Source organism: Limanda limanda, chromosome 7, assembly GCF_963576545.1.
Source record: "Limanda limanda chromosome 7, fLimLim1.1, whole genome shotgun sequence".
Taxonomy (NCBI): domain Eukaryota; kingdom Metazoa; phylum Chordata; class Actinopteri; order Pleuronectiformes; family Pleuronectidae; genus Limanda; species Limanda limanda.
In genome coordinates, this window is record NC_083642.1 from 20,654,356 (window position 1) to 20,678,474 (window position 24,119).

Genomic DNA, 24,119 nt, shown 5'->3' on the forward strand with positions numbered 1-24,119 from the left:
CATTTGTTTCACTGAACTGGCATCGCTGAAAGATCTCACAATGGCTGGCAGCGAGAGAAGCGCAGGCATTAGGTATGAACGAACGTCATGTGTGATCATCAGCCAAGAGAACAGTGAGAGGAGGCTGAGCGAGGGATGAGGGAGAATGAAAGGGCGGACGAGGTGGGCGGCATCTGTCAAAGTCTTCGACCCAAGTATGAGCAAAGAAATTCACTCATTCATTCACACACACACACACACACACACACACACACACACACACACACACACACACACACACACACACACACACGCACACACGCACACACGCACACACACACTGACACAAATACAGCTCATACAGTGGTTGAAACACACTGGGGAATTCTCTTTTCCTCTCGTAGAGATGTATTTTAGCTCTCTGCATTCTAGAAACTATTTTTTTTAATGGAAAACAAAATACACTGGTTGCCCAAATGCTGAGAAATATATCCTGCATATTTTCTTCAGATGACATGAAACATTTCTAGTTCAAAGGGATAGTTTTCCTGATGTTTTATTACGTCTGAAGAAGAGGTCTTTACTTCAATTGTGTTGGATTCTGCTGCTACACTGTTTACCCCTGGGACTCCTAAAGTGTTTTATGGACATAAACGCTTCAGCCCCCCCACTCTCCATCGGCATAGTGGTGAGTAGATAATGAGTGAATTTCCTTTTTCTGTGAACCATCCCTTTAAATCTACTCATGTGCCTGGTGTTGAAGCCTTCCAAAAGCTTTGAAGAGATGACTCAAAGGAGAAATAACTCCCTAACTCTACAAATCACAGCACAGCTCATATCAACGTCTGCTGTTGCACGGAATAAATTACTCTGAACATGAATTCCATAGGAAAATGAGACCTATATTTTTTCCATAATTGTTAACATACTGTATTTGGTCTTCTTGATTTAAACCAAGATGCCAAATCACTGGATCAGTGACATGAGACATTCATGTGATTCTTATTAAAATGAATACACTTTATTCAAAGGGCTAATCAATGATGTAATATTAAGGATAAATGAAACAATAGCATGAGAGCATCCGTCCCTGTTGGTGAGACCCACTGTGATGAAAATTAAACTGGATCATAATGATTCTCTCATGTGTTTCTGGCAAACCAAAATAATCTGGAACAGTCACATTGTTTTGACAGGAGCCTTAATGACAAATTCATTCACAGATCAGAGGTGAAGTAGATGGAAACACAACGCTTGATTTATGACTAGCTGTACTCATACAGGTGTTCCTGCAGCAATGGTATGAGCATGTGAACGTGTTTTGTAAAGGAAGGAAGGAAGACATAAAATTTGATTGAAGAGTATTTTTGAAGGCTGCTGTTTATAGATCAAGAGCCCGAGGTGCAAACAGACATGATAACAAGACATGCTAGTGTAAGAGGTTCCTGTATCCACAGATTTCACAAAGAAACTATCAATTAGGAGCAATTTACACAACAAAGCAGATCTGTAATCAAGTCATTCTTAGCTTTACTTCTGCTACGCAGGCTTTTTTTATTTTAATATTTTCATCACTGTTTGTTGAAACTGTTTCACTAATGATGCAATAGCAGTAACATAAAATAAAACGGTTGCTCAAGTTGACGGTTGATTTATGATGAGGAGTGTTTTACCAGATGTTCTGCGTGAGCGAACACAGGGAAAACACAGATTCCTATGCCCATCTCATCCCTATACATCATGACTGACTCCTCTTAAATCACTGCAGCTTAAATCAAAATGTAATTATATTCTGTACTCTATGTAGGCTGTACTGTAACTAACCTTTTACTGTAAATAAATCATGAAAGCAGAACAGAATACGTAAAAAACAAGAGCACTTTGACTGGTATTATTTACTGTGTTTTAAAAGCTCACCTCTTTAGACTCGCTGCTGGCAGGTCCCAGCAGGAGCGAGTACAGGACGTCTTTGCCTCCCAGGAAGAGGCGGTCGCGGTACTCGTCCAGGAAGACAGAGGTGAGAGAGAGTGAACCGTGGTGACCGCTGAAGACCGAAGACCTGTTGGTGGACAGCAGGTCTGCAGAGGGAGGAGAGGAAAGGATGAGCAATGTATTAAATTGAATGAAGGAAGATAAAATGAGGAGGAGAAGAAACTTGGGGGAGATACTGATGCATCAGGGAGACAAATGGATGAATGGAAGTGTGAGCTTTTATATCCACCTACTAATTCAACAAATTATCTGCTTTACACTTGACGTATGTTTTGTAGATTGCTCAAAGAAGAGAAATGTGCAATTCGGTGCAATTTGCACACACAATACCTTAAGTATTTATAAACAGGCAACAAGTGCTGTGGGGGTGGGGCAGTTGGCCTTCAGTCTTCTTCTACGTCCTCGGATAAACAGCAGCGGTAAACAACTGGGTCAGAACTGAGGTCAAAATCACTGCAAGACCATTTTGATATTGTATCTTTTATTTCAGCATATCTGATCTCTGTCATGGCAGCAACATTCATGGATAACTTCCTCTATCATTGCTGCAGTGCTTTATAATGACCTGAATTAAAAAAAGAGCTTTTATTTTGAAAGGTGTGAAATTAGGTCAGCAGATTGTGTTCGTTGCTAAACAGAAAATACAACAACAGCTCAGTTAATCATTCATCTTACATATAAAATATACAAATGAAATGTAATAGAGTAAATTCAGTTTCATTTTATGAAAAACATTGACTCTAAAATCTTCACTGCAGATAAACCAGATAGGATGAACACAACCTTTTTCTAATTTCACTCTGCACCATAGACTGTTTATAAAAAGCTCGGCACACAACCTCCAGCACACAAACAATAAAAAGTGACAGTATATATATTGTAGAAATGTTTGAGGAGGACTCACTAATGAAATTGAATAATTCTGAAGTAGCTCCAAAGCATTAACACTATACAGGGAGGTTTAGAACAGGCATTCTACTAGTACAATAAAAAAAGCTGAACTGAGCTCACTTCTTTAATTTAGTTAAGCTAAACCTGCCGCAGAGCACTTCTGGTTATTTTCTGAAATACATGACTTTTATGTGATCACATGCAGACTGGTACACACTCCCATGTAAGCGAGCACATATCAGTGAGGAAGCAGTCCTCAGTCCATCTGTACACACACTAGGATGCACCTGGCTCTCCTCTGATCTGCCAGCAGCTTCACAGTCAAAAGGTTGAAGCAACCACCCTGCAGGAGCGGGTTGAATTCAAGTTCAGCTTCATGTCGGGTGTCCTCCTTCTCCTTTACACACACACACACACACACATGCACAAACACACAGTATGCATACACCAGTGCATAAGCACAAGCCTGCTGCTTCTCAGCCTCCTGCAGCTTCCACATCTTCTACTTTCTCACACAAACACCTCTTCTTTCTGTTTTCCTACTCTCTCTCTCTCTCTCTCTCTCTCTCTCTCTCTCTCTCTCTCTCTCTCTCTCTCTCTCTCTCTCTCTCTCTCTCTCTCTCTCTCTCTCTCTCTCTCTCTGTCTGACACTCTCTCTGTCTAGGTAACAAGATGTGGAAAGAGAGATGTGTTTTAAGGAGACGTCATTGGCATGTCAAACTTGGTGGAGGAGTCCTTCGTCTGAAACGTCTCTCTGTCTATCTCTCATCACTCGTCTGTCACACTCGTTATACCTCTCTTTTTCACTTGGTTCTAAACACACACACACACACACACACACCCACACACCCACACACACACATACACACACACAAACACACACAACCGGTGAGAAAATAGCCTCACTCACTTGCCACTCAGCAAAGGTATCGACTGAGTGAAGCACAGGGGCCCGGCACCAGTGACACCATGTCCATCACTGAGGCCTTCACACACACAAACAGTTGAATTTTTTTTTTCTTTTCTCAGAAATCTCAGTTTCCAAACTCATACACTCCCACACACATACTACATCATCACTGCAGGGCCACGAGTAAGAATTATTAATCCATTATTCAAAATGTTATTATTAAATCACTTGATCTACTAGTCAAGCTACAATTTTTATTAGAAAATAATGAAAATTGTCTATTACAATTTCCCAGAGCCCTCTAACTCACATTCAAACAGCCTCTCCTTCGGTCAACCTCATTACCAGAGCAGAGGAAACTTTAACAGTTTAACACTTCATCATCTCTCTACTGCTCACAAATTCCCTAAAGGATTCTCTGCAGCAGACAAATCAAATCCACCCGCAAAATCTGGTGATTCATCACCGAGGCGCACATCCATGCCTGCTAAATGCTCTGAAAACACGTCTGAAGAGAGGGAGGAAAGGGGAACAGCTTGGTTAGAAAGACAGGATATAAAAATATAACACTGCTGGGAAAAGAATAGCACAGAGCCACACAAGCAGGGAGGCATCAGGGAGGAGGTACTGAATTGCAAATTCAGAGAAAGTTGAGAAAGAAAGATAAAGTTTGAGAGAGAAGAGACGAGGGGTGGATTTTTACATCTGGTAGGAGTTAGAAAATAATGAGTAGAGAGAGAGACAGACAGAGAGTGTTGTGATGTCTGGTGGATTTATAGGGCACTGGTAGATGAAGATGAGGAAAACAAAACATATTTAGAAGATGTAGGGAGTCAAACTTAACAACTGTTTTGAATAAGATAATGGAAATGTGTGTCACTGATCTGCAGTTTTATGTCAAATGTGTTGTTTTCTCATTATAGTCTAAAAATATTTACTATTGTGGCTTTTGAAAAGTAATATGTAACATTGCTCAGCAACTTTTTTTTTGGGAAAAGCAGATCAAGTTACAATATTGCAAACTGAATATAATCCAGTAGTTTAAGTAACTTCAACACCTGCAGCACAATTGAAACATTAAAGCTGTTTTCAGACGTAAAATTCGGAAGATCTCTAAAAAATTTAAATAAATCGTTCATCTATTGAAATCACGGTAAAAGTTTAAAACAAACTTGTCACTGATTTGAAGTCATATCAGCCAGCCCCACGCTTTGATATGTTTCCATCTGTATTCAGATATTTTCTTGACACTCTGGGGCTCAAATACTCCTGAAAATGTTCGGAGCAACTGACTTGGACATTTCTCACTAAACAGCCCCTCGTGTCTGAAAGCACCTTGATACTGTGCACCGACAGCAGCAGATATGTAGAATCCAGATGTTTCAGCAGGAAGGTCTGATCAGTGTTTTCATGATAGCTTATCAGCAGAACATGAGGGCGGCTCTACACGTCTTCAGCTGATGACTCTCTGTCTCCTCGGGTTCAACAGTTTCCACACAGCTCTGAGGCCTGTGATGACCTGCAGTTGTAGGGAGAGTGATGAAGACTGACAGGAAACCATGTGTGGGTGTGTGTGATGAGACGAGGATGTGGTTTTGCATGTGTATCTGTGGGTGGGTGTGCTGAGACCTTTCACAGATATCGGGTCAGGATTTAGTGTTCACAGCACACCTCTCTGTTTTGACAGGAGAGATTATAGAGGATGGATACGCTCAGGTTACCAGGGTACAGCTATTGAATTTTTTTAAACTATGTGTGTTTATCAAATATGACTAACCGAAGGACAGAAGCCCTGGGATGACATTTAAATAATGAGCAACAGAAAAGACAATTTCCTTTCGAACTATGTAGGATCTGGTCGTTAGGATGTGAACAATGAAAATACAACTCTGCTCCTGCTTCATTCATTTTTTTTTGCTTCATTTTCCTTATTTAAACTTTATATGTAGAGTACATTTTTTCACCATCCTATTGATAAAATAGAAATATCACGAGGTTGCCAATAGGTGTGGATGGACAGGTGCAAACCAGACTCTTTTTTGAGTCTGGTATGACAAAAACGTGCTGCTGCTTACTTCCATAGTGCACCTTCACTAACCAGAAGGTCTGGGTTCAATTCCTGGCTCCTAAGTAATGCTGTGTGAATGTATGTGTGAATGGGTGAGCAATAACACCACCTTTCCAAAACTGCTTTCAGATCTTACAATTTGATGTAAAGGTAGTTTAAGGTGACAAAAACAACTTTGTTAGAGTTAAGGTAAGATGATGGTTTGGGTTCAAATAAGTGCTTCAGTAGTGAACCTGTGTCGTCATGGTTTCTATAATATACACAAAGTCACAGCTGAAAGAAACCAGCCATGATTGGAATTGGCCTCTAATCCTCAAGGTCACATAGCACAACCTCCTCCTTTGCTCTCGATCAAGAAGAGTCACAATCACAACGTATATTTAAGGGCTTTTTATTTGAACATAGACGAGTGACATTTTGGGGTATTTGCTACAATAGATGATACACTCATTTTTCTTGAGAGAATGGGCTTAACAGCATTATCTCTCTATCAGATTTGTGTCTCATCCTGCATCGGCTGCATGATCACAGTTTCATCCAGTTTCCTTAACTTTTATCCACAGATAGAGAAAGTATCTCTCTGATTCCCTCTGCCAGGTCTAACTCTGATGTCTTCTTCTACCTTTAAATATATAAATATATACAAATCTAAAAACAAAAATGTAAGCACATGACGGCTACACACACACACACAGACACACAGACACACACACACACACAGAGAGACACGCACGAGTTAACAGCTTCCATCTGTAGCTTGTTATCACTCCAGCAGCTCATCGCCTCACTGTGGAACCCCCACCACAGCCTCACCTCTCACCAACCTCTCTTTCTCCTGCTGTCTATCCATCTTCACCTCTCTTCCATCTCTCCATTTAACCCCTCTCTACCCTCCATCATGTTCTGTCTCTTCTGTCTACGCATCCTTAACTTCCTCTCCGGTGTTATTTTCCTTACGTGACTTTTGAATCTGTCTTGTGTTTCACCTCTCATGTCTCTCCATTTGTCTTCCTGTCTCTCTCCCCTCTGCTTCAGGATCGCTGTCCCCTGTCTCTCTTTTTACCCTTCTCGTGTCCTATAAGACCCCGTCCATCTACAAAATCGCTGACGACGTCCTGAGGGAAACTTCTACATCTGTCTCCAATGCGCCCAGTCACCCCTGAGCGCAGCCAGCCGACTCCGCTTTGACAAACAGCAGCCGTGCCAAACCAAAGTGACACGGGATAGAGCATCTGGTTTCACTGTACGTGTCAAATCTCAGCTATCGCATCACGCGGTCTGATCCACTACAAAGACATGTGTGTAATAATTCATTCTGAGATTTGCTTACATACTCAATGCTCAGTCAGGCACATACCTGCCCTGGTGTCTGACAAATCTGAGACTCAGACGTGCGCACCTCTAATTTACTGCTGCTGATGAAAGATAGTGATAATTTCCATTTTTTTCCTTAGATATGGGGAGTTTGCGTAATCCTTTCTTCACACAGGGATGAACGAAATATAATCAAACTTCTGATTAAAGAAAGAGGAGATGATGAAACTAAGGGGCAGCATTATGACACAAATATATTAACAGTTTCGCCCCCTGCTGAGACGTTAAAAATTATTTTTGCATCATGTTGAATGTTATTTCAGGAAGAAGTTTGCATAATCACTCTTTGTCTGCACAGGTTTCCACCTGGGCTCGTTTCCCCTGACAGTCCAGAGACAGGAAGTTTAGAGCATGTGGTGACAAATGTAAATGTGAATATTTGTCTGTATGTTTCCATGGTGTAGCCATGCCACTTGCCAAATGCATGCTGGGACAACACTCGTTCCCCTCCAGTTATTAACGGCACCGCAGCACATAACTCATCATGAAACCACAACTGGTTGCTTTTACATATTTCTGCAGGGATTAAGTAATAAAGACTAAATATGTTGATTCCTGAGCTTTAGCAGACCTGGTTCTTTTTTTTAATTTATTGTTTTTCTTTTACTTAGACTAGGCTTTCTCCCCTTGATTTCAGTCTTTATGCCGGGCTACACCAAAAGCCTGCTGCTGCTAATTTAGCGTACAGATGTGAGAGTGGTATCGATCTTTTCATAATTTTCATAATTTTCATCTTTTCAACTTTCAACTTTTTCCCAAAATGTCAAACTATTCCTTTGGGCCTGTATTTGCTCTGTGTGAGGTAGTTGTGCAGAAACACAAACAGCATCATAAGGGATGTTGTTGTGCCCTTGTGATGTTAAGATCTGTTGCAACAACAATGCCATCTGGTTGGAATAGAGCGAAAAGAAAGATACATAAAATAATATGCGTACAAAACCATTATAATAAGCAGACTGCTTGTTTTGGAAAATGCTAAGAGCCTCTAAACAGTAAATTCTGATAGAAAACCACCAAATTAAAAACATCTTGTCCACAGCATTTACAGCACATACTCTTCTTTTCACTGTAGATGTCAGTGAACACATATTATGTCCTTGTTATCCTCTCCAGGACCTCGTACACAGGCACTCATGTTAGGAGCATCACTTAACAACCACAATGAAAGATCTCCAGCTGTCTTTGACTTTTATGACTGCAGTTAGAGAAAAGCCCAAATATAAAACAAAGTTTTTAAAAGTAAGAATCCCAGGTCGTGAAACATGAGTAAAACTGTGCTCAAGTCAGGTATCAGGAGAAAATATATTTTTAGAGCAACAGATGTGTCGTGCTGAACTCTGCTGTGCATAATGAGCACAGACAGAGTGAAAGATATGTTAAGCAGCAGAAGACACACACACACACACAAACGAACGCACATTCAATAGTACCAGCAGTGCACCAGCAGTGCGGGGGGGCACATCTGAAGCCTATTTAACCCCCTGTGATGCAAAATGCATACCAGAAACATACACCACACAGACCCCCTGGTTCAGTCACACCTATGACAATCTCAGCCGACAGAACTTAGTGTCTGTCTCTATCTCTTCAGATTCCTCTTCGATACACAAACACACACACTGAAAAGACTCATTAGGCTCATTATGGCGCTGACAGATTTCCCAGGGTATCATTACATCTTGGCTGTATATTGTTGCAGTGTGCCACGTATTTCTGGAATCTGCCGCTTTCACAGAAAGTAATTTCACGCCGCTTCTCCTTCGCCCTCCATTCCTCATCCTCCTCACCACAGTCTCATATTTCCCGCTCTTCCTTTGCATTCACTTATCATGGGATCTTTGTGTCTGGTTATCAAGCTCTCTCTGACCTTAATTTAAAAACTGTCAAACATCGAGAATAATATAATTGCGAAGAAACACTGGATTCATTTCTCCTTAAATTTTAGTCCTATTTTTCATTTGGAAAAGTGAGTGTATTGCTATTAAATTAGATACATAAATGTACTGTATGTTACACAGAGGAGGACTGCTTATGTCTTTGATGATCCTTGGAATTTTCCTCTGATGCCAAAAGAAGCACAAAAGTGTCTTATCCAGTGGAATCTCTGAACATTTTGAAGAAGGACTCTCAAAAACAAATTTTCCACAGCGTGATTTGGTAATCCAATGCGAAGGGAATTAAATCTATTGACTAAACCCAAATGTTTATTGTGATGATACTGGTATCAAAGTTATAGAGCAGGGATATTGGTCTTGAAAGTGTTCGGGGTACAGTTTAGCTGCTGCTGAGAAGTTCAGCTAACTTTTCTTTTCATAATGATTTTTCCTGGCAGAGATGCAACAGGCCAGATAAACCATGACAGAGTAAATCCAGGGATTTCCAGTCAACCTGTTCCTGCTCATCACTGGATGGACATTTTAGCCACACAGCTCACATTTTTATCCCATTTGATCATGCGATGAAACCACGAGAGATGAGGGCGGCAAAGGGAGTGCACACACATGCACACACATGCAAGCACATGCACACACATGCACACACACATGCAAGCACATGCACACACATGCACACACATGCACACACATGCAAGCACATGCACACAGACATAATCAAGGCATCTTCAGCCTTCACCGTCTCAGAATGCCTATCAGAGCTCCTGTTATCCGATCTTCCCTGCTGGGCCAATCAAAACACAGTGTATAGGGTGTTACCTCATCACCCTCGATCCTCCTCAACCCTCACCCTCCTCTGCCTCCCTTACCTCCATCATTTCATCATGCCTCTCTCCCCTCTCTCCCTCAATCCCTTTTCTTCTTCCTCCCCATGATGGCCAGTTGTTTATTTAATTTCTATTCATCTCTCTCTTTCGTCCGCTTTCATCCTTTTTCCTCCCATTTTTATTCCTCTCTCACTCCATTTCTCACCCGTACCACGATCACACACACACCTCACTTTATCTCTCTTATCCAAAATTATGCATGACAAACTCCTCTTCTCTAAACACCTGCTTTCCCTCATCCTTTTCCTCATCGCTACTTCTTTTCCTTTCTTGATCTCCCTCTTCATGCTTTTATCTGAAAAATCACTCATCCTTCCTCTGCCCTCATCCCTTCTCCCTTTCATCACCACATATATTCCTCCCTCCAAAAGGAAAAGAGCTGTCTCTCTCCCAACTCTCTTCTTAGACTTCACTTTTTAACTCTCATCCGTCTCTCCCCTGACGTCTCATCCAAGGCTTCCAAATCTCAAATTTGCTGTTGCTTGTCATGTATTATTTATATTATGGATTAATCACACACACAATGTGTTAATTGAATGTAACAGAGAGCTGATCTCTGAAAAGTACATTTCTCTTCTCTCTCAATTTAAGTCAAAACTATTGTTCGCAAGCCTTTTTCTGATTATTAAAACAAACATGTCATAACTGTATATATTTACATTTTTAAGTGTTGCTGATGGAGATTGCAAAAATTTAAAAAAGTTAATGACTCTAAAGGGGCATGGCTTGTGGTCAGCTATTGTAAAATGTATTTACAATGATATATACGACAGACAAAATCAACTTCTTTTGAGCAGCTCGTTTACATAGTGAATAACAGCTCAAATGTTTTCAGCATGATCTTGGGCCCGTATTTGAAAATGATAGGTAGAGTGTAACCATGACAACTAAAATGCACAGGTCCTATCCCTGATCTTTGTAGCATGTCATTTGAATGAATAAGAAGGATGACAAGAACCTAAAGAGAAATAGAATAGAAACAGACAATTATCTCTCCACCCTACCAGATTTCAGTATTTCATCAAACAATAAAATAAAATGCTGAAAGTGTAAACCTGATGGTCATTAAACCATCTAGCTGCAGTGCACATCCAGCAGCACGCTGTGTGTTTACAGATAAACCCACACAGATGTATGCACATATGTGAACACAGTGGCTTTTCCTCTAGTGTCAGCTCAGCGTAATGTTTGTGTGTTTGTCAGCTGCTGTTTAATAGACACGTCAGGCCACAGTGGAGCCATTGTGCTCAGCTCTTCTTGTCAGTGGCTCCAGTGGAACTAATTGATTGCTGACAGAGAGGCTGCGTTTGTGTTGGTGACAGGCGCAGCATCTCAGTGTGTGTGCGTGACATGTAATGTTTCCCACCCGGCATGTAGAGGGTACCCTGCACCTCTGGCCTGCTCCTCTGTTGCTTTGCACCGCTTCGGAGCCAAAAGTGCCAAACGGCAGGACACCACAACAACGTGAGAAGACAAGAGGAGCCTCTCTTTCTGTGCCATGGTTCGTTCTTGTGTGTAATCATTTGTGTGATGTTTTTCTCTTTCTAATCACTTTGTGCTCTTGCTGTGCCGTGCAGGAATGTCCAGCTGTACCATGTGAAATTGTCCGTTAATCCTTTAATGTCTCCAGTGAAATAAATACACAAGCAGAACCGAGGATGTTTTCACAGAACGACTGGTGGAGGTTTCTTCCTCAAGCTGCAGCAGTAAAACCCCACAACTCAGCAAGCACTTGGCCGACAGCGGTGTACAAGTGAAGGCCAAGTTCAACATTAGTCCAAGTGACCAAGTTTTCACAAGGTGTTAGTGTGAGCTGGTGGGAAGTGTTAAAAGCTTTTGGGTGGACATGTGTATCCCAATTACTATTCAAGGCACCAGTTTCACAAAAGACAAATGAATGTCGCTCACAAACTACAGATATATTTTTAAGTCCTACAGGGGTCTCATGTGACAGGTTTGATGTGATGAGTAAAAACATGTCAGAATAACCAAGATGAAAGGTATGACATTTTTTAAATCATCATTTGCATTTACTGAAACCTCAGTCGCCTTAGCCACTAACTGTAACCCTGACCATTCCTCTCATGCCACAACGAGGTAAAGATTCTGTTAAATTTTCAGGATGATGAATGTGAACAGGTTAAACACATTGTTTTGGCGCAACACGGTGCCTTAGTACAGCTATAGATCTTTTTTATTAAATTATTAGTACTTTGATCCACATCCCCTCTACTAACATTGAGACAGACACCAGGTGGTAATCAACACTATGGCCTTATTTTTATTAACTTCACTCTTTATATACTGTCTATGGTACAGTCACACAAAAACACTGGTGTGGCCATAATGTCTTCTTCACTATTGTTTCCAATTAACTAAATAGATTTAATGTTTCTTTCTGTCACTCTGCTCTACCTAACCAACAATAACTGCATAAATAACTGAATTCAATGGCGGGTTGGTCTTCGTGGACATCAAGTTTTTCAAAACTTCATGGGAAACAGTAGAGTTTGTGATTGGCCTTCACTGGCACAGAGAGCACAGATTCAGAAGCAATATCAGAATAATGAAAATATGCTCTAATCCAATAGAAACTATACAACCCTGGGTTTTAAATAGCATGTGGAGCTGACACAGAAAGGAAAAGGGCAGAACAGAGCAGAACAGAACCTAGTGGTACAGGCAGAAGAAAAGAGTCTAGCTCAAGAGACAAAAACAATAGATCAGATGGGGTCACAGAGGGGGGGTCAGAGCCCTGGAGGACAGCAGGGAAGTGAGCTGCTGCGAGTCTTCACTTTTCAGGGTGTGGCAGAATGTAGAAAGTTTAGATAAATAGTTTTCCAGGACTTGAACCCCCTTGGTGCGTGTCTACTGCTGTGATTTGTAGCGCTCATGTTATAACAACTGCCATAGCTGTAGACACTGGGGTCGGCTTTGGAACACAACAGACACACACACACACACACACACAGACACACACACACACAGACACACACACGCACACACACACATGCCGAGTGTCAGTGGGGTCCTAAGTAATCTCCATGGTCAAAGCCACTCTGTCTTTTCCTTTCCTTTTCCTTTCCTTATCCCCTGTCTGTCTTTGTTTCCGTCCATTTATCTCTCTCTTTTAAATCTGCTCTGCTCTGGTATTTGCATCTTGTGTAATGCTTGTTTTTTTCATCCCTTCATTCATCCTCTTCCTCTCTTTCATCGATCCATCCTTTGTTTTCTTTCCACATTCACAGATCTTGCATTCATCATCCCCCTCTCTTCCTCCTCTGTCCCCCTCAATCTCACGTTTCTTTAACCTTCATTGAAGTTTCCTCTCCTTTGCGGACATTTCCCTCTTCTATTCATCTTCCATACTTCTGCTAATTATGTGCGTATGTGCCGCGCTGGTTCTGCTGCGCGCTGAAGTGCAACTAAATCCATCAGCCGATCCTTGGACTTAGAGGAACATGGTGTGGTGTTAGATTTATCCCCCAGATCATCCCTGAGGTAGCTGGTAGGTGTTTATCCAGAGGCCGTCCAGCCTCACAGCGTAAACTTGGCACCAAGGAGTTTCATTTTGTGAAGGAAAACAAGGACTTCTATACAAAATACACAACTTTTATTTCTCTAAATTATATGCTGAGGCTGTGACTAATAAGTGTGTATCCTGTCCATTTAATATAGTGTGGTCAACCACAGTATCACAAAAAATCTAACAAGGTTATCAGTGTTATCACTTATTGTTAAAATGTACTGAAAATACAGCAGTACTGATACACTAACTGAAGTAACTTCACCAATTTTCATATTTATATAATGTACAATACAAATATTAATACAGCAGGACTAAGATTAACTTTATTGTCCAACCAACCCTAACCCTAACCCAACTAATTTGTCTTGGGCTCTTCATCCATGCCGCAGCCATACAAATAAATGGGTAATTTCTAAGGTTATAAGTCATTGATCTTGATGAAAAATATCTAATATCTAAGCGTGGGTTGAATTTTTTGCTGTTTTTTTTTTATGTAATATAATTGTTGGGCCCTGGTGGAGGTATCCACTCTACTGAGTGTGAAGCCAATCAATATTATTTATTCATTTTAGTCTTCATATTCAAGTGACTGAGGTGTCATTTCTCCACCATTACCATGAGAATCATGAAATCGTTTAGAATCTGTTCCAGGGCCGGGTCTAGGCAGGGGCAAGAGGGGGCCTGGCCCCCTCAAATAAATGTTGTGCCCCCTCAAACTAAATCCCAATTTATAATAATAATAATATAATAAAGCACAATGCCCCCTCAAGATTTGTGGCTGCCCCCTCATACATGCCTGTCTAGACCCGGCCCTGATCTGTTCTACTTTATGTTGCAGAATGGACTCAATCTATTCTCTTTTTCAGGTTAATTTCAAACCTGCTGTGCCAAGAAATGAAGAAATCAACCAAAAAACAACTTCACCAGGACACAATGAAGAAATGTGGTCTTGCCCTCACTGATAACTAATCTAATTTCATCCACAAGCAGGAGGAACAATGAGAACAGTCACAGGAGGAGGGGATTTCTTTATCAGAACGACAGTTGTGTTTCCAACCCTGCAAATAGAAACAATCAGGGACAGATTTTATCATCCTCAGTGTTTATATTGGATTTCTCCCGCTAAATTTCCCTTTTAACGTCCCATTTTTTCCCCTTTGTTATCTTGTTCTTTCTTCTTTTCCATTTTTACACTCCCCCCTTTACTTTTTCTTTTTCCTCAAACATCACAGGCACCTTCTCTTCCTTTTTCAAACCCGAACTTCCTTTCCATCTGTGCTCATTGGTCTGACCCTATTTTTATCTCCCTTTTTCAAACTCCCCCTCTCTTGCACATTTACTATCAATTTCCCCTCCCCATGTGTCTAATTCCTCCCTCTGTGTGTTGTCTGAGCTCGGGCCAGGACGCCATCTGTGGGCTGTGTTATGAGAGATACCGTCGACACCGCACACATGAGGTGACACCTTGAGACACACACATGTCGACATCAGATGCAATTACTCTGTCTCTCTGTCACACACACACATACACAATCACCCCACCACCACTAACCACAGTTAACCTAAAACTCACACACACAAACACACACAGACACACACACACACACACACACACATGCATACAGCCACATTGAAGCACATTTTGCACACCTACATGCTTTCCAAATCAAAAACACCTCCACACTCATGCCTCAGCACACACACACACACACACACACACACACACACACACACACACACACACACACACACACCTACAGATATTCAACATTATCTCTGTGCATTTCTCTTTGTCTCACACACCCCTCACATCATGTGTCAGAAACATGAAGTGCGTTCCCTCTGTCAGCGACTCTACATACCGCACAGAAACTGTAGCTTCCAAACTAAATATGGGGAATTTGGACAATGGGCTACTGTGCTGCTTTCATTACAGTACCAATCATAAGTGAAACTAAAATATAAAATAAAAATGTATTCATTATTGTACTGTACTATAAAGTATGGTAACATGCACAGTCAATGTGTTTTGTTTATGAAAATGAAATGGTTGTGTGTTTAATATGTATTTACAAGAGCGTATACACTTAGGGTAACCAAAAGCAGCCAAATTATCATAAATCTTCCAGGACGTGAAGCTTTTTCTTTTTTCCAAACTACAAATTACAAATCTAATTTCTAATCCCCTGCAAATTATAATCCACACATCAGTTTATAATATTGAATCATCACGTGTTGTTCAAACTAATGCCTTGAGATTTAATAACATCTGAACTTGTTTGGTCTTAAAATAAATTTTAACAACTTCAACAAGGAGAACGTGTTGCCTAGCAACAGCTAAAGTTACCGAGCTTAAAACTGAATAATATGAACATTGATGAGCTGCCCAAACTTGCATCAGATTAGTAGACATGTGTGGAACTTTCTTCGCCCTCACTAACATTAACATGCTTTCCCATCTTCTCTTTAACATTTAAATATCTGTCAAACTGTCTCTCTTCAAATATACTTTTTCATTAGTGAAGTAGATTTTCAGCCAGAATAAATAAAGAATTAAAAGTTTGACCTGGACCAGGTCTCTTTCTTATTATTCCAACTTCTTTCTTTCTCTTTATGAAATCATATAGACCATATAAGTCATGTACTGTAAACTTTAAATAAGGGCCTATGGGCTGAATAATCCCATGACTAAATATTAAGAACTTAAACAAACATTTGAAGTATAAACACATGTCAACCATGACTAGAACCTTTAAAGACTTCTCTTCCTTTTAATATTTCTTAGAGCTGAGGCTTCGTAAAAAATAGTAAATGTCTGACAGGTTGGCTGGGTCTTTGAGCTTTCGGGTTTGTCCTTTTTGTTTCCTATTTTTCTTTTCCAGGGCTGGGTTTTTGGTTGGTCCAGAGGCCTGGGACCACTTAAACCGAGTGCAGGAAAAGCAGCAGAGAGGAAGAGCAGGCTATTACATGGAGCAGTGAGGGAGTGATGGGTGCGAATTCGAAAGAAAGATGAGAAATGAGAGGAAAAGAGCTGGAAGATGAAAGGATAGAGTTCGCCCTACATTCCAACAGCTCCCGCTTCTCCAACAGACTCCCGGTGACAGATTATCCTGCTCCGCCTAAGAACAACTAACACCCGTCTGCATGTGTGCATCTGGGCAACGCTGACTGAGAAAACAAACTCATTAATTCACCGGCTGTAAGCGAAAACAAACAGAAGCCCTCACTCTAGGAACTAATGCAATCTGATCTAAATAGGACGCTGATGTGAGTGTTTGTGCTTTTAACTGCCTTTGGTGAGACAAAGTGAATATTGTATTAGACAGTGTGTACGTGTATGTGTGTGTGTGTGTGTGTGTGTGTGTGTGTGTGTGTGTGTGTGTGTGTGTGTGTGTGTGTGTGTGTGTGTGTGTGTGTGTGTATGTGTGTGTGTATATGTGTGTGTGTGCGAGAGAGAGCATACAAAAACACAAAGGAGATCTAAATGAATAAAAGAAGCAGGCAGATTGAAGGGAGTTGGGAGACAAATGAAGGACATGCAGTGACACTGAGAGAAAGAGAGAGAGAGAGAGAGAGAGGCCTGATGGGAGGTTGGTCTCGTCAGAGGTCTGGGAGTCCAGCCAACCACAGACATACACACCCACGCACACATCACCCACCTCAACACTTTGCGCTATCACCTAATAAGACACACATGAAAACAAGCACATTCTCACTGTTGTTCAGAGTTTGCATTTTCTCTCACCCAGTGTCAGCTGTGATTGGCTGCAGCTAACCAACTGTGACCCTTAATGGTTCAGTGTGTAAGATTTAGGTAAAAGGGATCTATTGGCAGAAATAAAATTGAGGGATTTTTAGTAATGTGTGATCATCTAAATACAACGTATACAAAATAGTTGCTGTCTTTACCCTTGAATAGGCCCTTTATATTTAAATATTTATATTTACATCAGGAGCGGGTCCTCTCTCGGAGTCCGCAATGTTGTTACTGGACCAACTAAACACTTTTTGAGTTTTGGGAGGAAAGAATGAGGTGAGGTGTGTTCAGCTACAACATTGCGATTCTGACGCAGGGCAGCAGAGGCATAGTCAAGCGAAGCGAGAGATGGGAAATCTTTGCAGCTTAAATAGAGTGCCAAACTGGAAGCGTGTGTATTGTACAGGATTGTCGAGAGGGAGGCATGTCACATGATTTGAGCAGAAGCTAAATCTGCTGCATGCAAAGTCTAAATGAAACAAAAACTCTGGAAAGGAGAGCAGTGGAGCACAAGTAGCCTATTCTAATAGTTGGCAGGTAAAATGGCCTTCTTCCTGTTTGAACTTCCACCCTCTAATTGATTGAAATGAGATAATGAGAGCTTTTCCTGTCACCAAATTGCCTCAACGTCCTCCTGGGAATACAAACACCCTGTGGGCTACTCCGGGTTGTAATGAAAAAAAGGGAGTGAAGCCGCAGTCAAACAAACACAAATGAAGAATGCTGATGTGAGAAGGAGGAGTGAGACATTAGACTGAACAGAGAGAAGATGAGACACATTAAGAGGTAAACATAGATTTACCATTGGACATGAGACAAGAGAAAGAAGGAGTGAGTAACTTATATAAAACAGGGTGAACCGTGGGATCATATTTGGGGTCATCTATACAGGAAGTGTGGAACCACGGCGTCCTCCATAATGAGAATCTAATTGGGCGAGTTTCTTCCCACACTCCTCGTCTTGCATGCAAAACGAGAGTGGAGCTTTTGTTTTTTAGGAAACAGCAGTTTTATATGGTGTTGTTTATTGATCTACCACCGTGAAAATGTGGGAAGCTGAAAGGAGACTTTTCATGTGTAAAACACAGTGAGTCAAACTAGGGCACTGTTTTCCCACCTCTTGTGTTTGCCCAGGGCACCACTTTGTTTGCTCAATAACAGAAGTTCCCTCCACTCTGCCTCCACTACTCAGTTGTGTTGCACTATTTCCGACTTATTATCTCTTTGACAAATATCATCCAGGAAACTTCACAAACTCCCTGAGGTAACTTCACTGATTAATGATTGCAACCTGGCAAAATAGGATGATTTGTATAGAATAGCATGCAGGAATAATGAACAACTCTCAAGACGTTGAGACATTCGGAGAAAACACACAATCAAGACAAACCCATTACAATGTTTATCCCATTTTGTCAAACAAAACCAACTTTAGAACTACTCAATAAATATATTACACAACACAAGAGTGTTGAAACATCATGCCAACAAATCTGCTGTTCAGCCTCAAGCATTGTGAGTGGTGCGAGAGGAAAGGCCATAGTGCCAATCAAATAAATTCCCACATGAGAGCCAAATTTCATGGTCATTTATCCATTACGACATCTTTTGTGCAAGGCTGATCAGCCTGGATATGTCACAAGAGGAAAAGTCACGGCATGTTTTAAAATGGAAACAGTTTGGGTCCAAAATTTTATTTTTTTTTGCAATTTTTCTCACTAAATGTTGATATTTTTTATATTGAAAGGATGGATAAACTGAAAACCCACTAACATTCCCAACCTCGGACCCTGCTACCAGCTGAGTAGAGACAAACATGTAATTTAAAGAGTTGATCGCACTTTCTGCGTTTCATGTCCGCCGAGAGTTACATAGTTGCTTTGGTCACATGTTCACGCCCACAGCTCTATTCATACTTAAATGAGGGTCCGTGTATATCTGGCTTTCCTTGCTTGTGTACCTGATCCTGAATTGTTCTATTCCAGTAGGTGGATATATTGTACCGGTGGACTGAATGATGACATTTCCGTCAGGAGGACCATAGCAAAGAGACTGGGAGACACTCTGTGAACATTATGACTTTACATGTAAAGCAGACACTGTGTAAATAACTGTTACCAAGTAACGGACTCCTCACTTTCTACTCTCCTTATGGTTTCCTAAATTTGTCCCATTAAAAAAGGAAGTACCCCTATAGTCCAGAGGTGAAGGAGTCAGGATGTCGTGCCTTGTACCGATTGTATCTGTGGCCTTTAACCTAAAATCAAAATCCTTCTCTATTTGTCCACTTTGATTATTTTACCAGTCTCTCACTCTCCCTCCCTCCAGGCAGTGTTTCCAGTAAAGGCAACAGGAAGAGCAGAACGGCTCAGACGGTGACTTTTCTCCTGCAAACGGGAGGAAATCCTGTGTGATATCTATCGCTGATGATGATTGCAGAGCCGCTCAAGGCTTGAGTGAAACGAAACAATGAGAACAGCTGGCAACAACACAGACACACACACACACACACACACAAGGCCATGTCTTCATGACTTCAGAGGACATCACAGTGACTTAGACTGAGCGATGGAGACTTACTCTGACCTTACTTGCCTAACCCTAACTCTTACCCCCAATTGAATTATTGTGATCATTGAGACTTGCTTTGTGCCTATAATGTGACTGTGTAAAGAGATTTAGTTTCCAACAACATGACTAATACCTGGATCACACACACACACAAACACACATATTATCACTAAATCAGTGTGAGTCATGTCCAGCAGCATCAGGATTTAGATTACAGAGGAGGAGAGGGGGCACATGTGAACAAGCCATATAAGATGTGTTATATGGCAATGGTGCAACTTTGGAAAGAAATCAGACTTTTGTACAATGAGCAACAACATAGCAGCCTATAAATCTGTGTAATCATCCTGTCATCTCCAGTGTAACAACAGCGACCTCAAGACAGGTGATTATACAGGTTTGACCTAATGTGAGAGAAAGTTTAATACTAAAAACATCCTAACTGTGCTTATAACAGATTGTGTAACATCCTCCCTAAGTTTTCCCTCGTGGTTGTCGCCCTATAAACTTTTATAATGTATCCAGCCGCATAGAGATGAAGCTCCGCCAGACCCTCCTCCTGGGGCTGGATCCCCTCCATGCGCCGCACCGCCGCTTCATAACCTAGAGACCAGGCAAATTAACGCACATGGTAAAATACACAAGACAGTAGCCAAAACATCGCCTTCGATTTAACGCCTCCAGCCCGGACCACCATGAAGAGGGTGTGAGTAGTGCACAAATAATAATAAAAAGGAAAACGCCTCAAAGCTTCGTAAAAAGGAGGATGTTGAGTTGATAAATGCGTAATTACTGAAAGGAAAAGCAAAGAAGACTCCAAATACACCACACGAGACTAAATGATAATAATAGATAGATAGATAGATAGATAGATAGATAGATAGATAGATAGATAGATAGATAGATAGATAGATAGATAGATAGATAGATAGATAGATAGATAGATAGATAGATAGATAGATAGATAGATAGATAGATAGATAGATAGATAGATAGATAGATAGATAGATAGATAGATAGATAGATAGATAGATAGATAGATAGATAGATAGATAGATAGATCACTTAATTACCTTTATATGTCAGTCTCAGCCGTGGTACATTTAACTTGGTCGCTGAGACGATCGTGACAAGTAGCGCAACAATGTGGAAGAAATGCGTAAATTCCTTCATTCTGCTTGAGATTCAAAGCATCTGTTTTTCAGCTGATGATTTAAAAACGACCAAATTCCAAGAGAACACAGTTGTGGGTGGAAATATCCCCCGGTGCGTAAAAAGGGTCGTCTGCCGAGCAGCCGCGTGTCCGCTCCACTGGTGAGGTGATTCGGGGACTGCGCTCCACAGACCGGCGCTCCGGCACTCCGCTCCCAACAGAGAGAGAGGGAGAGAGAGAGAGAGAGAGAGAGAGAGAGAGAGAGAGAGAGAGAGAGAGAGAGAGAGAGAGAGAGAGAGAGAGAGAGAGAGAGAGAGAGACCACGCCTTTACAGCATAGCGAGAGAGAGAGACTTGCGCTCCTTTACGCACAGCTTCCAGCCAAGCAGGCGCACTTGGAGGCGCGCTCCTACAAGTGAATCACAGCACTATTTCAAAATCATCTGGGAGTGAGTTGCATTTAATAGCATATGTTACATGTGAAGAGAGGACACAAACAGGAAGAGAATGCCCTCCAGTGCTCACACTGATTCACAAGTTGTTGATGGGTTAAAGGAAAGCTCGTGATGATTAAGCTCTTTTTTTCAACAGATTTCTGTGTTGCGAAATAGAAACTTCCGTCCAATTACTAAAGTAGTCTTATTCTTGGATTTATTTTATCCATCAATATACTACTCTCTTACACTGCACTGTTCATGCATATATCTCTATGTAACTATTTTTTGATTTCTTTTTTGCATTTTCTTATGTTGCCATAATGCCTTTTATATGTGCCTGTTGTAAACCTGCCTGTTGTAATGTTCTGTTCTCTTGTCCTGTGGTAATGCTCTGGAGCTACTTCAGAATTATTCCATGTCATTAGCGAGTCCTCTTCAAACAGTTCAATATACTCTCACTTTTTATCGTTTCTGATGTTTTGTCGAGAGCTTTATATAAATATATTTATAGTCTATGGTTCAGAGTGAAGCTGGGAAGCTTTGTGTTCATCCTACCTGGTTTATCTGTATTATCTGACCCCACTGAGTTCTACAGAGCTCTGGGCGCCAGTCTAATGAAACTGTATAATATTGAACATTTCACTCGTCCAAATCACACTAAAATTGGCACTGGCACTTCCTCGGCCAATCAGCAATACATGTTTATGGAATTAGTTGGTAGATGTAAAGCACCTTGAATTGCCTTGTTGTTGAAGTGTACTTCACAAATAAACTTGCCTTGCCTCGTCTTTTAGCAAGTTGTAGGCCTGTCGGACAACTGATGAAGAAAGACGTCCTTCCATCTGACGTTCAATGACACATATGAATAATGAACAAAAGCACGAATGGAATATAACAAGATGAATTAACAAAAACTGAAAAAAAACATGTATCTCCCTGTCAGCTGTGAGCCCTCTGCATACTTGGCCTTCCTTAACCTCTTCAGTGGGATGCACCCTGGGACGTGCTCAGAAGTTTAATTAAGTTGAGGGGTACCTTCCACACAACCCCCCTCCCGTGTGCATCTATTCACCACGGAGCCTACAAGTGAGCACAGGGGTCACGGCAGGGTGATAGAGAGCCATTGAGGGTGTCAGTGTTACCCCGACCCCGAGGCTTTTGGGAACACTTGTTTGTCGGAAAGAGGCTCTCATACATGTTTGATAAAGGCTCTGAGGCAGAACGCGGGGAAGGAGCGGAGCGTCAAAGTGTCGGTGGGAACGCTGGGTGCTCGAGATGACAGTGCGTCATGTAGCTGGGCTGAGGGCTTCTTTTGTCAACTCTCTGTTCATTCATGTTGTGAGGAGTATTCCTGCCCTGGGGTGGGACAAAGAGACGATCTTGAGTTTGATTCTCCCCTCAGTTATTATATATCGCTGCATATATATATATTGTAAAGGAGATTGATTGAGATGAAATGGATCTTTGGTACATGTTGAACTCTTCATCTCAATAAGATGCGCTATTCAGAGAACAAGATATCAAATTTGTATTTACTACCGATTATAATAGATTTGCATATATTAGCCAAATTTGAGAAAAAGGCATGTTTCGACACAATCTTAGATATGAAACTGGAAATATATATTTAGTTTTGGAGAAAATTGATATATAATCATTCTATAACCGACATGTTTTTATCCAAATTATTTGATCAATCTCAACTATACAAGTAAAGGAAAAAAGATACGTGCCTGCAGAGTAGTACATTAAGTATTTTAAACATTATTGCAGTATAAACAAAATGATCAGATTGCTGACATCAACACACACTCAACCTCATTCCAGTGGTGCTGTGCTTCTCCAAATTAAAATCAGGTTTCGAGTAACCACAAACGCATACTGATGGAATAAAGATGTTGCTACTTGTCTTCAGGCACGTTTTTTCTTTTTATCCTTTAGATGACAAACATGTTTGAAGGAATTTTGCTGTGCCATCATCAGGGACTCACCAGGAAATATTATCTGCGGTTGCTGTGTCTGCTCTTGTTTAATGCCATCAGGCGAATTGAATAAGAAAATCAGATTCAGTGGCACGTAATGTGAAAAGCTGTGTGGCGGCCAGAGGCTGCCGGTTGGGTTGTGATGATTTTCATGTTGTTTGTCATGATTAATTTGGTATTAATCCACTGCTGCCTATGCTGTTTTAAGATATTTTAGACTAGATTGAGAATCCAGACTGTCTTTGATAATCATTATACTCCTTGAAAAACAAGTTAATTCATTCTAAACAAACAACTGATTATGCAGCCTTCAAGTTCAAATGTTTAAAAACGGTCTGTGATGTATTTATTCTGTTTATATCTTGACTATGCATGCATAAACCAAACCAAATGTGGTTTATTGCACACTGCAATTTAAAAGAAATATTAAAAAAGTGAACCAAGAGTATTTTATCCACTTTTTCTTGTCTGGTCCCAAACCACAGTGAGCACACTTGTTATTTGCTGGAAAGCCACTTATGATCTAAATTTAATTTGCAATAAATAATTGTTTTCATACAAAAACAAAACAAAACAGCAAAGTCATTATAGAAATCAGTGAGCGCTGTTTTATTTGAGTGAAACGCTCTCAGCTGCCCTTTGATTGGACGACACTTGTCCAACTGTTTTTGAAGGACACACAGACGTGGGAACACAGC

General features: G+C 40.9%; 1 protein-coding gene across 1 annotated transcript in view; it reads right to left on the minus strand.

Moving 5' to 3' along the window:
- sema3bl (sema domain, immunoglobulin domain (Ig), short basic domain, secreted, (semaphorin) 3bl) overlaps positions 1-21,164 on the minus strand; it is a 66,221-nt gene extending 45,057 nt beyond the window's left edge. The window contains exons 1-2 of the mRNA XM_061075276.1: positions 20,924-21,164; positions 1,897-2,057 (exon numbers count right to left, since the gene is read on the minus strand). Of these exons, the coding sequence (XP_060931259.1) occupies positions 1,897-2,057; positions 20,924-21,023 (261 nt within the window). The 5' untranslated portion in view covers positions 21,024-21,164. The remainder of the gene's footprint in view (positions 1-1,896; positions 2,058-20,923) is intronic.
- Between the last annotated feature and the right edge of the window lie 2,955 nt (positions 21,165-24,119).